The sequence below is a fragment of the Scatophagus argus genome, chromosome 13 (genome assembly GCF_020382885.2).
Source record: "Scatophagus argus isolate fScaArg1 chromosome 13, fScaArg1.pri, whole genome shotgun sequence".
NCBI classification, from domain to species: Eukaryota; Metazoa; Chordata; class Actinopteri; family Scatophagidae; genus Scatophagus; species Scatophagus argus.
In genome coordinates, this window is record NC_058505.1 from 4,395,058 (window position 1) to 4,412,325 (window position 17,268).

Genomic DNA, 17,268 nt, shown 5'->3' on the forward strand with positions numbered 1-17,268 from the left:
AATGGACAAAGATTTCCACAGAAACACTCCAACATGTTGTGGAAAGCCTTCACAGAAGAGTGGAAGCTGTTAGAGCTGCAAAGCTGTCTGTGTGTAGAATGAGATGTCATTTAATAGTAGGTGTCCTAATACTTTTGTCTATATAGTGTGTTTGTTCAGACCATTGCTAATGGTCTTAAGAGTCTGTGCATATCAGTTGCTCAGTGGAAATTAGATAACTTATCAGGCATTATCCGTCCTCTTCCATGTTCACCTGAGAAACCGAATGAATATGAGCCATGATGTCACTGAGCATGAGGATGCACGTTCACCTGGCCTTTCCTGGAAGGAGACAGGTTTTAAAGAAAAGAAACCTCACCCTGCTGCTCACACATCGCAGACCCTGAGCTTCACCTTTGAGTTTCTCTTCATTTTTCCACGTCTTCCAACATTCCTGTCAGCATCAGAGACTTGTATGAACCGGTGAGTTACTGTGTGTGTGCGTGTTTGCACTTGTGTGCTCAGCATGTATGATACAGGCGGCTTGTGCAACAATTTGATGTTAGTAACTCCCCCTTTCCGTCAGATTATGCAATATTTGACTCAGAGATCAAGAAAGGTGCCTCAGGACACACAAATTTACATTGTGATATGTGACAATGGGACGTGTTTTCTGTTTGTTTGTAAAAATGCCTTCATGCGTACAGCGTTGCAGCACCTACCTGAGATACATTCAACTATACTATACTATGCTATACTGTGCACGGAGATGGACATACATTACTGAAGACAAAGGGAGAGTGAGAGTTGTGAGGAAGGACACACCTCCCTCTGCCCCCCCGTAACCACAGCATGTTGCAGCCTGTGGGGCAGGATGTGATTCAGTTTATTATGGACTGAGCCAACAGAGAGTGCAGCACAGCAGACACACTGTCAGAGCGGGACAGACTGGAAAGCATCAGTGGGATAACTGAGTCTGACACACATCACGTTTTGAGAGGTCAGTGACGACGGAAAACTCTGAGCCGCTCTTGATTTCTTTTTCTTCTCATTAACATTTTCCTCAATTCGCTCTGTCAAATTTTACTTTTAATTTTACTTGTCCCTTCCCCCTTCTGTCATCCATCTTAAAATAATTATTTACTTCTTCTTGACTTGATTATTTACGTTGAGAAGATTTATTGCAAACTCATGACTCATTATTTTAAACCTGTGGACTGCAGGCTAAGCTGTCGCTTTGACTTCACTGGCAAACAGAGTTTCTGGCAGGTCTTGTGCGTCATTGCAGTGATTTTATTTCTCCATTACCCAAATAATTGCTTGCTATTGTCAAAAATCAATGTCAGCCTCTTACAGTCCATTCCCTTATCTGCCCATTTGAACTTGGTTTATGCCAGATTTTTTTAGCCTTAGTATTGGCTGTTACAACAGTATATTTTAATTGCACATCCATTGCAACATTAGGTCGTTTAGACTTTTGTGTGTATGTTCTCCTCTGTGGAAATACTTCTGAGAAACAGTGCCTCAACCTGACAGCGTCAGTGTGCTGCTCTGACTTTCTGTTGTATTTTTGTTTTATTAACGATCTAAATCTGGCTTTCATTCACTTTGTTTACTCTTATACAAAGCCATCATTGGAAAATAAACAGTTTGCTTGGTGGGACCAGAGCAAGGACATTAGGACTTAATCAGGAACTGAGGACTTGATTTGCTGTACCCACGAGGGGAAATGTGGTCCTGTGGAGCTCATATCGTGTCTGAATCAATTAAGTTCTGTATCACTCATGTTTCACTTATCTCTGTTAACATATGCAAGTCAGGGTCGGTCAGGGACACAACATCTTGACCTGTAGTATCCTGAGAGGTCGGCCTTCTGGGTCCCTCTGTGCTGTATGGTACTGGTTTCCATGTGCGCAGTGAGAAAGAGCTTCCAAGAAGTGAGACTAATGTGGACAAGAGAAGAAAAATACACATCAGAGTGAATGAAAGACTGTGTCGAAATACTCTTGATCTTTGACGCAGTGCTGCTAATGTTCAGCGTGTTTTAGCACGCTGCCTCTGAGTCTGAGGTAGGTCTGTTGGCTGCAGGGTCTGAGGTGAATATTTTAGAGCCTGCGTCAGCCCTCTTCTGGTTCTGGAAACCAGTTGTGTACAAGTTGTGAACAAGTTAGTTAATAATATTTTTTGTTTATGTGTTTATTTTTAGTTCCTGGTTACTGGTTGTTGTGTTTAGTCTGAATAAAATGTTGCATGAAAGAACCAAATTACAAATGCATTATGGATTTATATTCTGCCACATTTTTCCTGTTTTTACTACCTCTTTTCATTCACAGTTAGAAACTATTTCCTAAAAAAGGAAATTTACTGCCTGTTCTGGTCAACAGTAAAGACGAGTGACGCAACTGTAGTCCATGTCACGCAGATGTGAAAACACATCAGAGACGTGTGAGGACGACTTTAGCAATTTGTCCAAAAACGTATAATGAAGTTGATTGCTGAGGATGGCAATAGCAGAGCAAAGATCCTGAGCAGCCTAATCACAAGAAGTCCTCAAAAAAGATGAGATAGCCACGTCTGACATCAGATTTCAGTCTCAAACTGGCCTTTTTGAAGGGAAGTTCATCAAAACCTGAGCTGACTGACTTTTAAGAAGTTGTACCTGGCAGACTCAGATATAGATCTGATCAGGCTTGAGAGCAGCTGTGGGTTAACCGTCACTGATAAAACGGCTCAGGGAAGCCACACAATGCCAAAGCACAACCTGCTAGCATCCTATGGCTAACGTATACCATGCGTTAGCCTGCTACGAGTTAGCTAGCTGCATTGAGTCCTTGAGTCCTATGCAGTTTTATGTCCTTGTATCCACGATGGTGAGATCAGATTCAGTATCTTTGTAAGACAGATAAAATATCATGAGTATCAACAAAGATAATCTGTAGTGATGAACAGATTGTTGGCAGGTTTAAATGTCCAAAGTGTAGGATTTAGTGGCATCTAACAGTGTGCTTACAGATTACAACCCTGCTAAATAAAATTAAAAAGTAGTAGTACGTCTCTAGACTCCCTACTGTTTGAACAGTAACCCATTCTGGTTTATTGTACAAACACGGTGGTGCAACAAGCAGACTCCATGGATGAGGACCTGCTTCCTATGTAGATACAGAATACTAAATTCGTATTGATCCAAACCCCTCTTCCTCCCTCTTCCCTTTACTTTAATGCCACACATATTAAGGCACTAAATTTGCCTCTCGTCCTCAGGGTCAAAACTCCTTCCAGCATGAACAACTTCGGTCCATCTTTGCTCCTCTCCAATGCCAACGACACAAACCCAGAGGAAGACAGCGTTGTGAGCAATGACTTCTCCACGGCGTTGGGTGCCCTCATCCTCAGCCTGGTCTTCCTCATGGGCGTGCCTGGAAACCTCTTCATTGTCTGGAGCATCCTAGCACGTATCCGGCGGCGCTCAGTCACCACCCTCCTAATCCTCAACCTGGCGTGTGCCGACGGCTTCCTCATGGCCCTCACCATCTTCTTCATTGTCTACCTTGCTAAGCAGTCGTGGGTCTTTGGTTATGTCATGTGCAAAGGCCTGTTCTACTTGTGCAACGCCAACATGTACGCTTCCATCTTTCTGATCACACTGATGAGCGTGCACAGGCTGGTGGTCGTGGTGTTGCCGAGGAGGGTGTCTTCCCTGGTCAGGACGAACATTGTGAGGAGGGTCATCATAGGCATGTGGGTGCTGGTGATGCTGATTTCGATCCCCTCGCTCATTTTTCGAGACGTGAGAGAGGACAAAGATGATATGAATAACACAAGATTGGTGTGTGCGCCCATGCACACCGAGCCTCGACACGTAAGTAGATAGCAAGGGCTGCGATTATCTGTCCCGTTGTCTGTTATTAATCTGATTATTTTCTTGACTGATTGATTAACGAGTTGCTCAAAAGCCCATCACAAGCTCCTCTTATATCTGAGCCTGACACCCTTTAAGCCACCATGGATGAGAAGAGATAATCGAACTCATCTCATCTCCTACAATTGCATGACAAGTCCATCTGCTGCTGATGATCAGGAGAAATTACATAAAGCTCCACAAGGGTCAGGAATGGACCTGGTTTTGAGATAGTTTACTTAGATCCACAGCTGCTGTTTTTTTGGGCCACTTTGGGGCAACAGAAATAAATTCTGAACCCAACACTAGTGTTTCATCTTTCAGTTGAACGCAGTGAACTTGCAAATAGTTGCTTGTTCACGCATGCAAGATTTTATTGATCATATAAAAATGATCCAGATATCAACTTTGTTTCAGCATTTGCTTTTCTCTTTGACAAACACTTCTGGATTCAGGGTGTTTTCTGGCTCTTATCCCTGCCTTGTTCTGACAGATCCGTTCATGTCTACAGAAACCCATGCAGTCATTACAGTGAGCACATCTGTTTTGTGTCCTGTGTGTGCAGGTGAGGTTTCAGTATTCCTTAGAGACGGTTGCAGGATTCATTCTTCCTTACGCAGTCATCATAACCAGCTACGTGCTCATCCTGAGACGCCTGAGGCAGACCAGGTTTCGCAGAAAGGTCCGCAGCGAGAAGCTCATCCTGGCCATTGTGGTGATGTTTGGTATGTTCTGGCTGCCATACCATGTTATCAACATGATGCAGGTGTGTGAGGGCATGTTCACAGTCTATCACATGAAATATGAATCATTTCTGCTATTGGATCAATGAGCTGATCTTTTGAATGAACACTGAGTATGTTTTGGTCAAGGTGGCAGTTGAGTGGTACCCAGAGGATTCACCCACAAGAGATACGTGAGTAACAGTAGATTCTCACTACTTCTAGAAAACATGACACTGGGGTGTAGGCTGATGTCACATTTGAGAAAAGTCGACTCTGTTATACACTGCTTTGAAGTCATTTTGTGACTCTGTGCTCATTTAGTGTCTCCTTGTAGTAATATTGTATCTGTCTGGCCATTTTCCATCTCTGTAGTCATATCCAGCCTCTCTGTGGTTGCTTTGTGTCTCTTCCAATGACATTTTGATGGTGAAGACCAACAGCCCAATGGAGGCCAAGCTCTCAAAAATGCTACCAACATTAACATTTTCAACGTTCAGTATGAAGATGATTTAGTTGTAGTTGTGGTATAAAATGCTCTGTTTATCTGCAGATTGGACCACATTGCTAAGTCCAGTCGTGCGGTGACCTCGGCTTTGGCCTTCATCAGCAGCTGTGCCAATCCTGTCCTCTACATCTTTGCTGGGAAGTCCTACATCAAGCGGAACGGCCTCGCCTTCATGGCTCGGCTCTTTGAGGGCACGTCGTTGGACCAGACAGGAACCAAAAAGAGTCGGGTCGTGGGTAAAGACACCGTGGTAAACAGTAACGCCGACTCTTCAAACGGCACAGGAATTAGTCTTTCACAAAACGGGAGATGAGCGTTGAATGAACTTGCATAAATGGGAGAAAAATTGTAAATCTACATGTGGAGTCTGTGTGTTTGGCTACATGTGAGCCTGAATTTGCTGCGCTTAGAAAATACAGACGAAACCAAAGCTAGTGCTGACTGTTCTGTAGATAATAAAACATAAGTTGGACTGAAGTCAGAAGCCTGCATCAGAAATGTATATAATTATTTTTTTACTGTTTCTTTTCTGTATTATATTATAATTTTGCGTCTGTCACAGAGAATGACACTTGAATAAGGAAAAAACAATAACTACAAAATATCTATCAGTTTCTTCTTGGGGAGCTTTGTGAGAAAAAAAAAAAACACCTTTCTTTTTAATGTCTTTTTAATCCCCCTATTAAGCATTTACAAGCAATAAACAGTTAATAACTCATGACACTATAATGTAGTTTTATGCAGATATGGCATTTTTAAGTATTTATTAATGTACAATATTTGCTAATCCTATCCTATGAACACATATTAGATAACAGCATCCACTTGTAGATGCTGACAGATACATTAACACACATTTCTTCTAAGTCAGCCTACATTATAGCGTCAAACCTTTAACCCACAACACTGAAACCCCCACATAAATGTCACTTATTTCCTATAAGCTTAACTAACTCATCAGAGCACATTTCAGTTATAATCACTTCCAAAAGGCTCAACTACTTTTTTCTTTGCGAATCAAGACCTCTTCAGTTAACTTAGGCGGTCACACACACACACACACACACACACACACACCAAGTAGTCTGAGAATGTGGTGGGTGTGAGATTCTTGTTCAGGGTAGATCACCTCCCTCCCCTCTTTGAAACATTTGGAGGTGGATGCAGACATGTGGTCACTCAGTACTCAAACTGAGCATCACACTAAGATGTTGTAAAACTGTGGCATCAACTGCATACATGAAAATCCAGGTACTGCAGAATCTTTGCACCTTTTATGATTTTACAGTTTGTCAGTCAGGTCTGTAAGTTTTCTCATTTGAAGCCCCCCCTCCACACACACACACACACACACACACACACACACACACACACACACACACTTTGCAGGGAGTAGAAACAGTGGAATTTCTTGATGCAGTAATGACAGCAAACAGTTTGACTGCTGCATGTGGATAACAGCTTTGTCCGAGTTATTTTTAAATGTTTTGCACTGATGGTTTTCCATTTTCAGCACTGTAATACATGTTTTATCCCCCGTTGCGATTCAACATGCTTTTTTTTTTTTTTTTTAAATTGGAAAAGAAAATAATAAAAAAACTTCCCTGTGTGCTCCAGTGTCAGTTTCATTTAACACAAAACACTTTGCTTTAAACAGACCCTCAGCTCTGTCTACACGAGGATCTTTGAAAACTGAACAAATCCAGCTTTACAAATGGGAACATTTTTACCAGCACAATGATTTGATTTGCCATGTTTTCAAATGAACAGACTGTACATCAGGCAGCCATTTTTTCCTCCCCATAACTGTTTAAGTCTCACTGCCATTTTAGAGTTATTAGTAACTAACAGTCAACTACTGATGACCTCATGCAGGTACTGGATTTAACAGCCTCACAGACCTGCAAATTAAAAGACCGTACACAGTTTAATACTGAAGTTACACTTTAATTTCTCAGCTCATGTCAGGTCCATTTAAGCAGGGATTTGGAGCTCATACATGCACATTAAATTCTAATCCATATTTCTAGGTAGCAAATCACATTTATGGGTTTTAAGGTTCCTCACCAACTGTAGACAATATAAACACCATTCAATTTAATTCTTCTAATCTTAAAATCCTAAATCGGGAAACAATCCAGCGGTGGACTCCATTACCTGTAAAAGCAAAGAAAAAATGCATCAATAAAACTGTTGAAAATGTTTTCGATGCAGCTTTACAGTCACTCTGGAGGCTGCAGAACCGTGTTGCATCCACCCCATTTAGCTCAGTGAGGATGAAGTAAATAACAAACAGCCCTCAGTGATGCAATTTAACCTCTTACACTACCTGCTCCAAAAACTCAAGTTTTCATAAAAATAAAAACATCTTAAATGGAAGGTAGATTTATGCATTAAATTTAAACTACATTACATGATTTATTCAACTGGCCACCAGTTCACAAATTGAATCAAAAATCAACAGTTCAACCAAAAACACTGATACACACCTTATCAAGATATATCCAGTCCAACTTCTTAAATCCTGGAAGAAAAAAGAAACCACAACACAGGACCATTAGTCTGAGCTTGAAATATTTTTAACATTTTGACAGTCGCGTCCCTCGTCAAACCCATCAGTGCAGTGAAAGGATAATCATGAGGTTCAGGTGAAACACGGACTCACATGCAACTCATCACTAAGGTTTGACTCTGTAAGGCAGGACTAAAGCATGAGGTGGATTCAAAGTGACAGATTTACATCTCGTGGGGTGGTCATGAGCCTGTTCAGAGGCCGATTAAAATGCGGGAAAATGAGGGTTGAAATACAAGAACACACATAAATAAAACTAATGCAGTTTAACATAATCCTGCAATAAATTCTACCATCATGAAGGTTAGACAAAGCTTTAGATGCTCTTCAACTGTGTGATCATTTGAGGACGCAGTCTGAGGTTAATTGTGCTATTTTATAATTTATTTCAGGACTGTTGCGTTAGTCCGCATTAATCCGTTTTAATTTAACAATAACTATCCCTGGAAGATCGATGTGTTATCGATGCCTCTCAATGTGAGCTGTAATTTGTGGACTGAGAGGCCTAATTAAGCAGACCACAGACCATGAGGTCGGTTTGGCGCTGCTGAAGCAGCGAGCCAACGGCGATAATCTGAGCGGAAATAACCGCAACAAACAACCCCACGGAGATTCGTAAATAACTGTCACACAAACAATGATATCTGGTGCAAAGTGTGGATAAATACCGTAAAACAGAGCTGCACACACGCTGGCGTCTGCCTCTCAGCCGCAACACACCCGACGTCCATCACCGCAACAAGGAAGAGAGGTCGTTAATGAGGCTGAGGCTCAATTTATCCCTTTATCAACACCACGTGTCTGCTGGCCTCGTCACGACGCAGGCTGCTTCCGGGTCCGGCGTAAGAAGCTGTGAAAACAGACAATTAAATGTTTGTTAAACTGAAATGTATCGACAAATATACACACATATATATATACACATGCATTTGTGTGCCTAGAAAGGTAAACTAATACAAATATAGCTAAGTAATAAGATAAGGACAGCTCCTCACAGGGTAATATTTTAGACTTTGTCCCCTTTTGTTTGTTTATTTGTGCCGCTCGTTACCCCTATTATTGTGTTTCTTGTTTGTTTTACTATTAATTTCTCTGTTTTTCATGCCTTAAACCAATAAACACATGAGACAAAACTCCATCAATGATTATGTAAAGATTACACATTAGCCATAATATCTTTGCCTTTAATTAAAATCCAAGACCATCGTTTCATTTAACATAAATTTCATATTTTTTCTCTGTGAAACGTGGTTAATAAGCGGCAACAATAAAAATAAACACTTATATAAACACTTTATAACACTTTATCACATGTACCACATTTCTCACTGGATTTGCTCTCATGGGATTATATGGCACTGTTTGTAGGCTTCGTGTATCGTTTTACATTATGAGTTAGCCTTCTTACCGGAAGTTCCTGACATGAACACATTTTGAAACCATGATTCACTACCTTAACACACAATGATCTATCACGCAGATAACTAGCTCTAGCTGGCTAACCCGTGATTTAATAACACCTGTCGTTTTAAAGTTCGTGCCATTATCGAGTGGGGTTTCAAACTACAAAATGACGTCTCTTCCTAGCTACGGAATTCCTATTGGTCCAAAAAGGCAAGAAACAACTCAATGCGATAACTCCGAGTAGTGTAGTCACAAGGAAACGGTGTAACCTTCTGCGTCTCTCAGTTGTATTATTCAACATTGGACGCTAATTTACGGAGCATGAGAGTCTTAATAGGTACGTACGTTATGTATGAATGACATCTTTGTGTCGCTCGTAAAGGTCAATGTGACATAACGCTGCCAGCTAGCTGTTAGCTTATGTAGCAATGCAGTAATTAATTAAGTATATGCACCACTAAATCATGTGTGCATTATTATTTTCGTGCAGAACATTGCAGTAAAAAAGTTTTCCAACTATCCGAGCAAGCGTAGTAACTCTCTCTGTGTGTTTTTAAATTGTTATTTAAAGCTAAGTTTACTTGAGTAACGCAGAGTCCAGTTTTATAAGCATGCGTAGTGCGCATGCGCGCCGTGTTGGTTCTCATGCGCTTTTATTGTGACAGACTCTTCGGTAACAACTGATTGCATTCAGTACACTTTGTTAACTGACATTATAATGTACCACATTCAATATTATGCATTAGTAAAATTGGGCCAAATAAATATATTCATAATAAATAAAGCCGTCTTTTCTCTCACCTGGTTATATTTGAACTGGTAACTGATGGATTCTGTGTTCTCCTGTTTGCTTGTGCGTTTCACTTGTCTTCCTTGCAGGAGGAGGATCAGGCTTTGTGGGCCGTGAGCTGACTCGCCTCCTTAGAGACAAAGGTCATGAGGTCACAGTGATATCTCGACAGCCTGGTCCAGGGAAGATAACATGGGTATGATCTCAGGTTAATTCACCTAGGGACTGAGGTCATTTCACATTTTGGGACAGTCCTGATTCATCACAGCGATTTTTAATGCAACATGTCTGTTGATACTTTTTGATGCACTGTATTAATTTATAAGCTCCTGTTTTTTCTTTGCCCTTCTGCAGAGTGAGTTGGAGTCGAGAGGCCTTCCACCATGCGAGGGCGCCGTCAACTTGGCTGGAGAGAATCTGATGAACCCTCTACGATGGTGAGCAATAAATAACAGTTTGGGGACAGCCCTGTTCAAAACTGTGCTTTGAGGTCTGTCATAGCCCCCAACCCTTTTAAATGCAAGCCAGGCTTCTATCTATCTATATAACGTCCGTGGCAGTCAGGTTATAAAATCAGGTGGAAAGATGCATTTTACTTCCTGTCTACATCAACAGAAAATGAATGTAAGAGACACTTAATTTAGCTGTTTTAAAGTATCTGGATCTCCACCTGATCTGTTGTCATATACAATTTCAGGTGGAATGAAAGCTACAAAAAGGATTTGTTCTCCAGTCGTATTGACACTACAAAAGCTCTGGCTCAAGCCATTGCTGCATCCTCCAGTCCTCCTCACTCCTGGGTCCTCGTATCAGGTGTTGGTGAGTCTCTGCCTAGCAGTATAACTTGACTATTTGCTGCTAATAGCAAGTCAGTCCTCAGCAACTCACAGATTCACAGCGAGTGAGGTCTATTGTTGTATATTTCTTACTTTCACCCACAGCTTGTTACAAGCCTAGCCTGACAGCTCAGTATACAGAAGACAGTGAATGGACACCATTTGACCTACTGTCCAGACTTGTGAAAGAGTGGGAGGCCTCTGCACATCTTCCTGAGAATGTGGCAAAAACCACAAAACAAGTCATCATCAGGCCTGGTATGTAAGAACTGGTTGTTTCACTTCACGTTACATGAGGAAATCCTGACAGTTTTACATCCAGCAACCATTTGCTGCAGTGTCAGGCAGTTGGTTACTGAACGCTCACGTCTATCAAACAGGCCGGTTGAAATGTAGAAGTCTTAAACTGAGCATATTTTTCTTTGGATGGGATGCATCCATTCCTCCCTCCCTCCACCAGGGGCAGTATTGGGCTGCGATGGTGGTGCCATGAAACAAATGCTGCTGCCCTTCTGGCTGGGCCTTGGGGGCACCTTGGGGTCAGGACGTCAACCTTTTCCTTGGATCCACGTTTCGGACCTGGCAGGAATCATCGCCCACGCCCTGGAGCCCCCTGCCGGCGCTCCTTCCCCTTCGCCGCAAGTTTTCAACGGAGTCGCACCTGCACTGAACACCAACTATGAGTTCACAAAAGAACTGGGCCGGCTGCTGAGGAGGCCCACCATTATTCCTGTGCCTGGCTTTGCCATGAACACCCTAATGGGTTCTGAGAGGGCGGTGGTCCTCACGCAGGGCCAGAAAGTCGTGCCAAAGAGGACTCAAGAGGCCGGATTTCATTACAGGTACCCAGACTTGACCTCAGCCCTGAAGGAGATTGTGGGGAGTTACCAGACGCAGAAATAACGTGTTCTGTTGATGCTTGGTAAAGAGGTCTGAGCACCTGATAGAAATAAATATAGATGTGATGCAACCCTGCACACGTTTGGGGCACACTGGGATCCAGATGTTCCAGCTGGTTCAAGTTTTGAAGTTCATATCACAGGATTCCACTTCTCATGTTCTATGGAAGACCATGGATGTTTATTTTTTCCTGTTTTGCAGTGTTTGCTAATTTCTTTCACATAGAACAGACTGATGTGTGGACAGGCGATAATACGAACAGCAGGGCTGCAAATAATTATTTACATCTTTAATTTACCTGATGATTATTTTCTTGATTAATCGTTTAGTCTATAAAGCTTTAGAAAACAATGAAAAATGTTCCTCACAAATCATCCTCAAATGTTTTGTCCAACAAACAGTCAAAAAACATGAAAAGAATCAACTTACTTCAGTGTAAGTCAAGAAAAAGCAGAGAATTCTCATGTTTCAGAGTTTTTGCCAGAAAGTTACCTAATTTATTCATTATTATTGTTTTCTCTCAATCCTATTCTGCATTTACACATTTTGTCTCCCTTCAGTGTTTACACTTGCTGACTGAGAAGTTGCAGATAAAATCTGTGCGACAGAGCAGGACATCTTAAAGCTCCACTTTTAAGCAATAAAAAGTGACTATGAAGATCAGTGGTGCTTTTGGACTTTCTTTCTTTCTGAAATGGGATGTTAATCAGCTGTGTTTCAGTTTTAACATAAAGTACTGAAATGTGCAGGAGGACATGTCTTGTTCTTCATTTTGGGACTTTTTAAATATCACATTATTGCCCAAAGTGCAGCATGCTTGTTACAAGAAATGGACGGTGATGTGGTGGACAATAAAGCTGAGCAAAGTACATAAAGACCTGGTGACAGTGACTTTTTATTAGTAGTATTTTAACTGTTCCTGGAAGAAGACCAAAACGTTCTGTTGAACTACAGGCTGATGGGTCTCAGCAGCAGTCGTATCTCAGGTTCTATTGTTACTAAAGTAAAAAACACGAGTCTGGAAACTGAAACTGGGCTCAGTCGTCACTCTGAATCAGTCTGGACGTCATCATCCACTTGGGGAATGATTGGCAGCCGATCTCCCCAGTCACTGTTCCGAGCACAGCGGTACACATCTCTGATTGGAGGAAATAAAGCACAGGTTTCAGTCAAACTGCATTCAAATTAAGTCATGATCAGTAAAGTAACGTGCTGCTGTCATGACCACAAGGGCTGAGTATCAGTACTTCTTTGGCAGTCAGAATATAAAACTGGTAAGTCATTTTATTATTCTTGCACGACTCAGACAACATTTAACGTTTGAAAAGTTTGGTTTCTTTTTCAAATTACCGTCCAACATTCCCAAGCTTTGAGTCCCAGTTCAAACTGAATGAAGTACTGATGCTGCCGTTGGGACTGACAGACTGAAGATGTAGGAGCTTCACCTGCTGTGTTTCCGCGCCGTCACCACCAGGTGCTCCAGCTGTCCATCTGGGCAGCACATTCGACAGTGGACGTGTCTCGTTCTGCGCAGCACAGGTGCGATCAGCCTGGCCCACTCCACACCTTCTGTTTCCTCTGGTTGTGTCCGAGTCAGAATCAGGTAGCTGAACTTCTCCGTCTGGTGCCCATGGTGCTGAAAATTAATAAATATACATGTAAGCGTAATCCATAAGTGTTTTGACTTCCTGTTTTTCATTAGAAATTCATCTCACTTAAACAGAATTTGTTGATGCTTTGTCAGTGGATGATGCAGAAATCGTGGCTTGTGTGTCTTATATTTGGAGGTAATCATCATGCTATACGAGCTGAAACTGGAGTTCCTATAATGTTTTGGGTGATGGTGTGTGATTTGGGCAAATGGTTAAAGTTAAAAGTATGCATAATTAAAGTATGCTAATAGCAGTTCCTGTTTGTTCAGTTTTACTGGATTACTTTGATCGTGAAGAAAATTCATTTCTTTTGATTTCTAAAAGGATTTTTGGAAGTTTGCTTGTGTCGGATGTGACCTATAAAGTGGAGGTGAATATGAATGTGAACATACTGTCTAACAGTCTACCTGTGTTCTGATCTGACCGGGTTACGACCCGGAGAAGGAGTCTGATTTCTGATGCGTCTGCAGCAACTGGATGCTAACTGGATGAAGAATGAACTTTCATGCTTTTTACTCACTGATGACAGACTTTGAAGAAGAATGCTGCAGTCAGACGGGTAACTCAGAGTTTGATCTCACCTTGGGCAGAGGCAGAGGTTCGTACACCTGCAGGAAGTTGCAGGGTGTGATGTGTTCGCTGGCCAGTTTAGGACACATCAGTTCATGGGGACACTGGAGAAAAAGCAGACAGTAGAGAGATGATGGAAGAAGACTGTGACACAGCTGGTTGAGAGAATGGCTCGATAGTTTAAACCAGCTCAAATCTAAACGTACCGGAGCAAACACTGAGGGTGGTCTGGTGTCATGGAGAATCTTCTCCTGTTTCTGAGGATAGAGAACAGGAGGCGGTCAGTCTGCATCCGTTAACTGCATCAAATAATTCCCACAGCAGCCCCTGACAGAATACAACACTGGGATTTTAAAGTGCTACCTTAGCTACTGTATTTGAATACCGTTAATAAAGTGTTTCTGGCCTCCATGAGAATCTGATGACCCTCTTTGGTCCCATTTTCCACCAGCACCTACACAAAGAAACATCAAATGACATTAAATAAAACAGGACTACCAGACATCATACTATATTTCACACAGTAAGCACACATCATCTACAGGTGACGTTCTGTCATTGTTTCAACCAACCAGGTACGAGCTCGTCTTTCTCCACAGAGTCAACACTGCCTCCTCTCGCTCCTGCACATTGGGAAGCTCTGACAGGGTGAAGGCAGCTGTCACCAAGTCAAACTGCACCTGGATGGAGAAACATGGGGCTCCTGGTCATTGAAATCATTCCAAGTGGTGCTGTGTGTCAACACAGATCACTATCATATTATCAGGAAACTAACCACGCACTTTGATGTGATATTTTTTTATATAAAGCAAGAATCTGTGTTTTAAACCTCAGAAAAAAGTCTTTTAACTTTCTGACACTGAATGTGTTTTTGGTTGCTGAAATAAAAGTTGAGGGGATTATACCTTAGGAGAGACAGGGAGGAACTGTCTGAAATAGACGTGTTTGATGTGAGGTTCAGCTGTTTCATCATCACCTGCTCAACAACAACAACAAAAACAACAATACTTGGATTATTTTTGACCAAGTATCTGAGAAAAGCCTGAACAAATTGGATCCAAATCAAAAGTGAGAGAAATGTTTGTGTGTGCACCTTTGAGGAGTCGCTCTGCCAGGATGTTCATCGGCCCTGAGCTGTCCACACACACCATCTCCTTCAAAGTGTCGCCCCAGCACGAGTGTGACGCCCTGTGGCACAAACACATAATTCACACTTTTGAACTTGATGCTCATGAAAACACTCTTTATGCTGCACCAGTTTTTGGCACTAACCAGACAACTGTTCCCAGGCCTGAACCAAAATCCAGCAGAGACTGAGGGGCAAAAGAGGGATCCCTTTTCTTGATCTGAAAGGATTAAACAGCAGACGTTTGGGCAGGAAAAGGGAGGAGTCACTTTTCTTGTATTTATATATCCTGGTTTTGTCATGTGAGCTGGTCTGCTTGTTCGTTACCTCATTCACAGCTCTCCTCACTGCTGCGTAGCCCCCAGCCAGCCGGGCAGCCATGTACACCACACCCAACTCTTCATCGTACCTGAAACACAAGAGGGAGCTGAAAATCGAGCAGCAGAAATCACCCGCCACAAGCCCCAAACTGTAACAGCAGAGAGGGGTTCACGTGACCCTGAAGCTCCACATGTGGGTTTGTTCTGAGCCCGATACGCTGAGGTTTTTTAACAGCCAAATTAACAGTCTGAACTTTATATATTAAGTTCATATAAAACCTGAGTTGCCCATGCAGCTTATGTCTATAAGAGTTAGTTACATTTTGGTCTTGAATCTTGTCTCTGTGTCGGTAAATTCATGGATAGTATCCTTATATAAAACAAGAGATAAAAGCTGGTTACTTCATGGGAGTCCAGTGATATGTGGTTCTTTTGAGCTCTGAAATCACTTTCCTCCTGATGCGATCCTCCACCATCTGTTCATCTATTTCTGCAATATGAAGCACATTTATTTCTCTCCAGCGGCTGCATCATGTAATTCCTGTGCAGTCAGAAAACAGCCACTGTCACTTTTTGATCCATGCGTCACCCACCTCCACTCTTCTCCAGCGCCTTTTTCCAGAGTTCTCTCTCCAGACTCAAAGCTTGCTGCCTCAGAGTGAAATCATCAATCGCTCGTTTTCTGCTCCACAGGAAGTTTGTGAGGCTCTGGGATTGGTCACTCAGTCGATTCACCTGAGCTCCTACAGGTTGAAGAGTCGCACAGCATTTAGACTCATTTCATGACAAGAGAAGATACAAACTGACAGCCACATGAATTACATAACTTACTGTGAATAATTGACCATGCAGCCGTCTGCAGTTCCTCCGGTAGACGCAGAGTTTTTAAGTTGGTCACACCTGGGTGCTTCTTGTGGACTTTTCCTTTTAGGAAATCTACCTGGGACTCTGGGTGTGCAGTTGTACTCATTCCCTGAGGATGAAAAATAAAAACAAATGTTTCTTGAGTGTGTTAACAATAAGAAACCTCATTTATATCTTCAGCAAAATAGCAGACAGACAAGAAATATTAGTAGATAGTTTTAGAGCTAAAATCTTGCTCTTTGAGTTTAGTCTATTGACCATCCAAGCATATTTAATTTCTGATTAGCTAACATTTTGCACTTGGTATGGTAGATTTAGGCTAATTTACCTATACAAAGTTTTAAAATTGGATTAACAGGAAATTCACAAATTTCAAAACCTGGATTCAGCTGTCACACATATATTGAGGTAATTTTTTCCCCCACATATGATTGATTCAAACTGAAATGTTCTACCCATAAATTGTTTTAAAGACAACGCATACATTAATATACAAATCCTCCTTCGGTATTACAGTATGACTGTGGCTAGTTTATTACTCCCATATAAACTAGAGCTAAATAGAGCAAAACTCCATGTATCTATTTATACAGGTGCTGTTTGTCTGTCTGACCTCCGTGGTAAAAATGCTGCATTATGTGACCCTCACAAGCTGCACTCACCCTGCACATCATCCTCACGACAGCCGCTTTGTGATAGAGGATACAAGCACCGTACCGACGTGACGCCATATCTAAGGCGCCCGGGCGACGACTTCTTGTGTTTAAATGGCCTTACTTCTAACTTGAGCTTTCATCCACACATCGATGGGAACGGAGGCACGTTCGGCTTCTTCACCTACCTTCAACAAAATAATTCCGACCGCCGGTTAAGGCGGAACCTTTCGTCTCGAGGCTTTGTTCCACGCGTAAGAGCACATACAGGAGTGTTCACTCTGGTCTCGTTTCGGGGTACTGTCTCACTTATCCGATTTATGGCTTGCTAAGAGAAAATGTTACTTTTGGCATGGCATTGACACACTCACCCTAAATAAACACTGAATAGTAACAGTCACTTTCTTGACTATTTGTGATTAAGGTTGAATTTACTCTATTTAAGGATTGTGCTAATATCGTCACCATGGTAAC

At 42.0% G+C, this 17,268-nt stretch overlaps 3 protein-coding genes and 1 long non-coding RNA gene across 6 annotated transcripts; 2 read left to right on the forward strand and 2 right to left on the reverse strand.

Moving 5' to 3' along the window:
- The first annotated feature begins 843 nt into the window (after positions 1-843).
- On the forward strand, positions 844-6,676 carry ltb4r2b (leukotriene B4 receptor 2b). The gene is made up of 5 exons (XM_046407845.1): positions 844-979; positions 3,241-3,838; positions 4,443-4,643; positions 4,750-4,793; positions 5,153-6,676. The coding sequence occupies exons 2-5, from the start codon at positions 3,260-3,262 to the stop codon at positions 5,418-5,420; spliced, it is 1,092 nt and encodes a 363-aa protein (XP_046263801.1). The 5' UTR covers positions 844-979; positions 3,241-3,259; the 3' UTR covers positions 5,421-6,676.
- Positions 6,435-9,221, reverse strand: LOC124069094. 3 transcript variants are annotated; one of them, XR_006845022.1, is made up of 4 exons: positions 9,088-9,221; positions 8,348-8,529; positions 7,597-7,631; positions 6,435-7,008 (listed from the first exon to the last, which is right to left on the reverse strand). It is a non-coding gene; the product is annotated as an uncharacterized LOC124069094 (long non-coding RNA). The 3 variants fall into 3 exon arrangements; XR_006845023.1 differs by having other exon boundaries at positions 7,773-8,529; XR_006845021.1 differs by having other exon boundaries at positions 7,597-8,529.
- Positions 9,222-9,283: 62 nt separating this feature from the next.
- Positions 9,284-12,486, forward strand: sdr39u1 (short chain dehydrogenase/reductase family 39U, member 1). Its single transcript, XM_046407850.1, has 6 exons — positions 9,284-9,420; positions 9,963-10,069; positions 10,228-10,310; positions 10,571-10,692; positions 10,815-10,967; positions 11,170-12,486. The coding sequence occupies exons 1-6, from the start codon at positions 9,405-9,407 to the stop codon at positions 11,610-11,612; spliced, it is 924 nt and encodes a 307-aa protein (XP_046263806.1). The 5' UTR covers positions 9,284-9,404; the 3' UTR covers positions 11,613-12,486.
- mettl17 (methyltransferase like 17) lies at positions 12,487-17,019 on the reverse strand. Its single transcript, XM_046407844.1, has 14 exons — positions 16,804-17,019; positions 16,109-16,250; positions 15,871-16,020; positions 15,680-15,767; positions 15,285-15,366; positions 15,104-15,177; positions 14,925-15,019; positions 14,737-14,807; positions 14,404-14,511; positions 14,217-14,285; positions 14,038-14,088; positions 13,843-13,935; positions 13,055-13,245; positions 12,487-12,747 (listed from the first exon to the last, which is right to left on the reverse strand). Exons 1-14 carry the CDS (start codon positions 16,870-16,872, stop codon positions 12,654-12,656), a joined length of 1,377 nt encoding a protein of 458 aa, XP_046263800.1. The 5' UTR covers positions 16,873-17,019; the 3' UTR covers positions 12,487-12,653.
- Positions 17,020-17,268: the final 249 nt, after the last annotated feature.

Bases quoted from the DNA above. Each gene is read 5' to 3' on its own strand.
- mettl17 (XM_046407844.1), bottom strand. From the start codon at position 16,872: ATGGCGTCACGTCGGTACGGTGCTTGTATCCTCTATCACAAAGCGGCT. The intron at 14,512-14,736 runs GTATAATCCCCT...TTCTCCATCCAG, and splicing joins TCCTCCCTGTCTCTCCTAAG to GTGCAGTTTGACTTGGTGAC. The intron at 14,286-14,403 runs GTTGGTTGAAAC...TTCTTTGTGTAG, and splicing joins GAAAGACGAGCTCGTACCTG to GTGCTGGTGGAAAATGGGAC.
- ltb4r2b (XM_046407845.1), top strand. From the start codon at position 3,260: ATGAACAACTTCGGTCCATCTTTGCTCCTCTCCAATGCCAACGACACA. The intron at 3,839-4,442 runs GTAAGTAGATAG...CTGTGTGTGCAG, and splicing joins TGCACACCGAGCCTCGACAC to GTGAGGTTTCAGTATTCCTT. The intron at 4,644-4,749 runs GTGTGTGAGGGC...GTTTTGGTCAAG, and splicing joins ATGTTATCAACATGATGCAG to GTGGCAGTTGAGTGGTACCC.
- sdr39u1 (XM_046407850.1), top strand. The intron at 10,311-10,570 runs GTGAGCAATAAA...ATACAATTTCAG, and splicing joins CTGATGAACCCTCTACGATG to GTGGAATGAAAGCTACAAAA. The intron at 10,968-11,169 runs GTATGTAAGAAC...TCCCTCCACCAG, and splicing joins ACAAGTCATCATCAGGCCTG to GGGCAGTATTGGGCTGCGAT.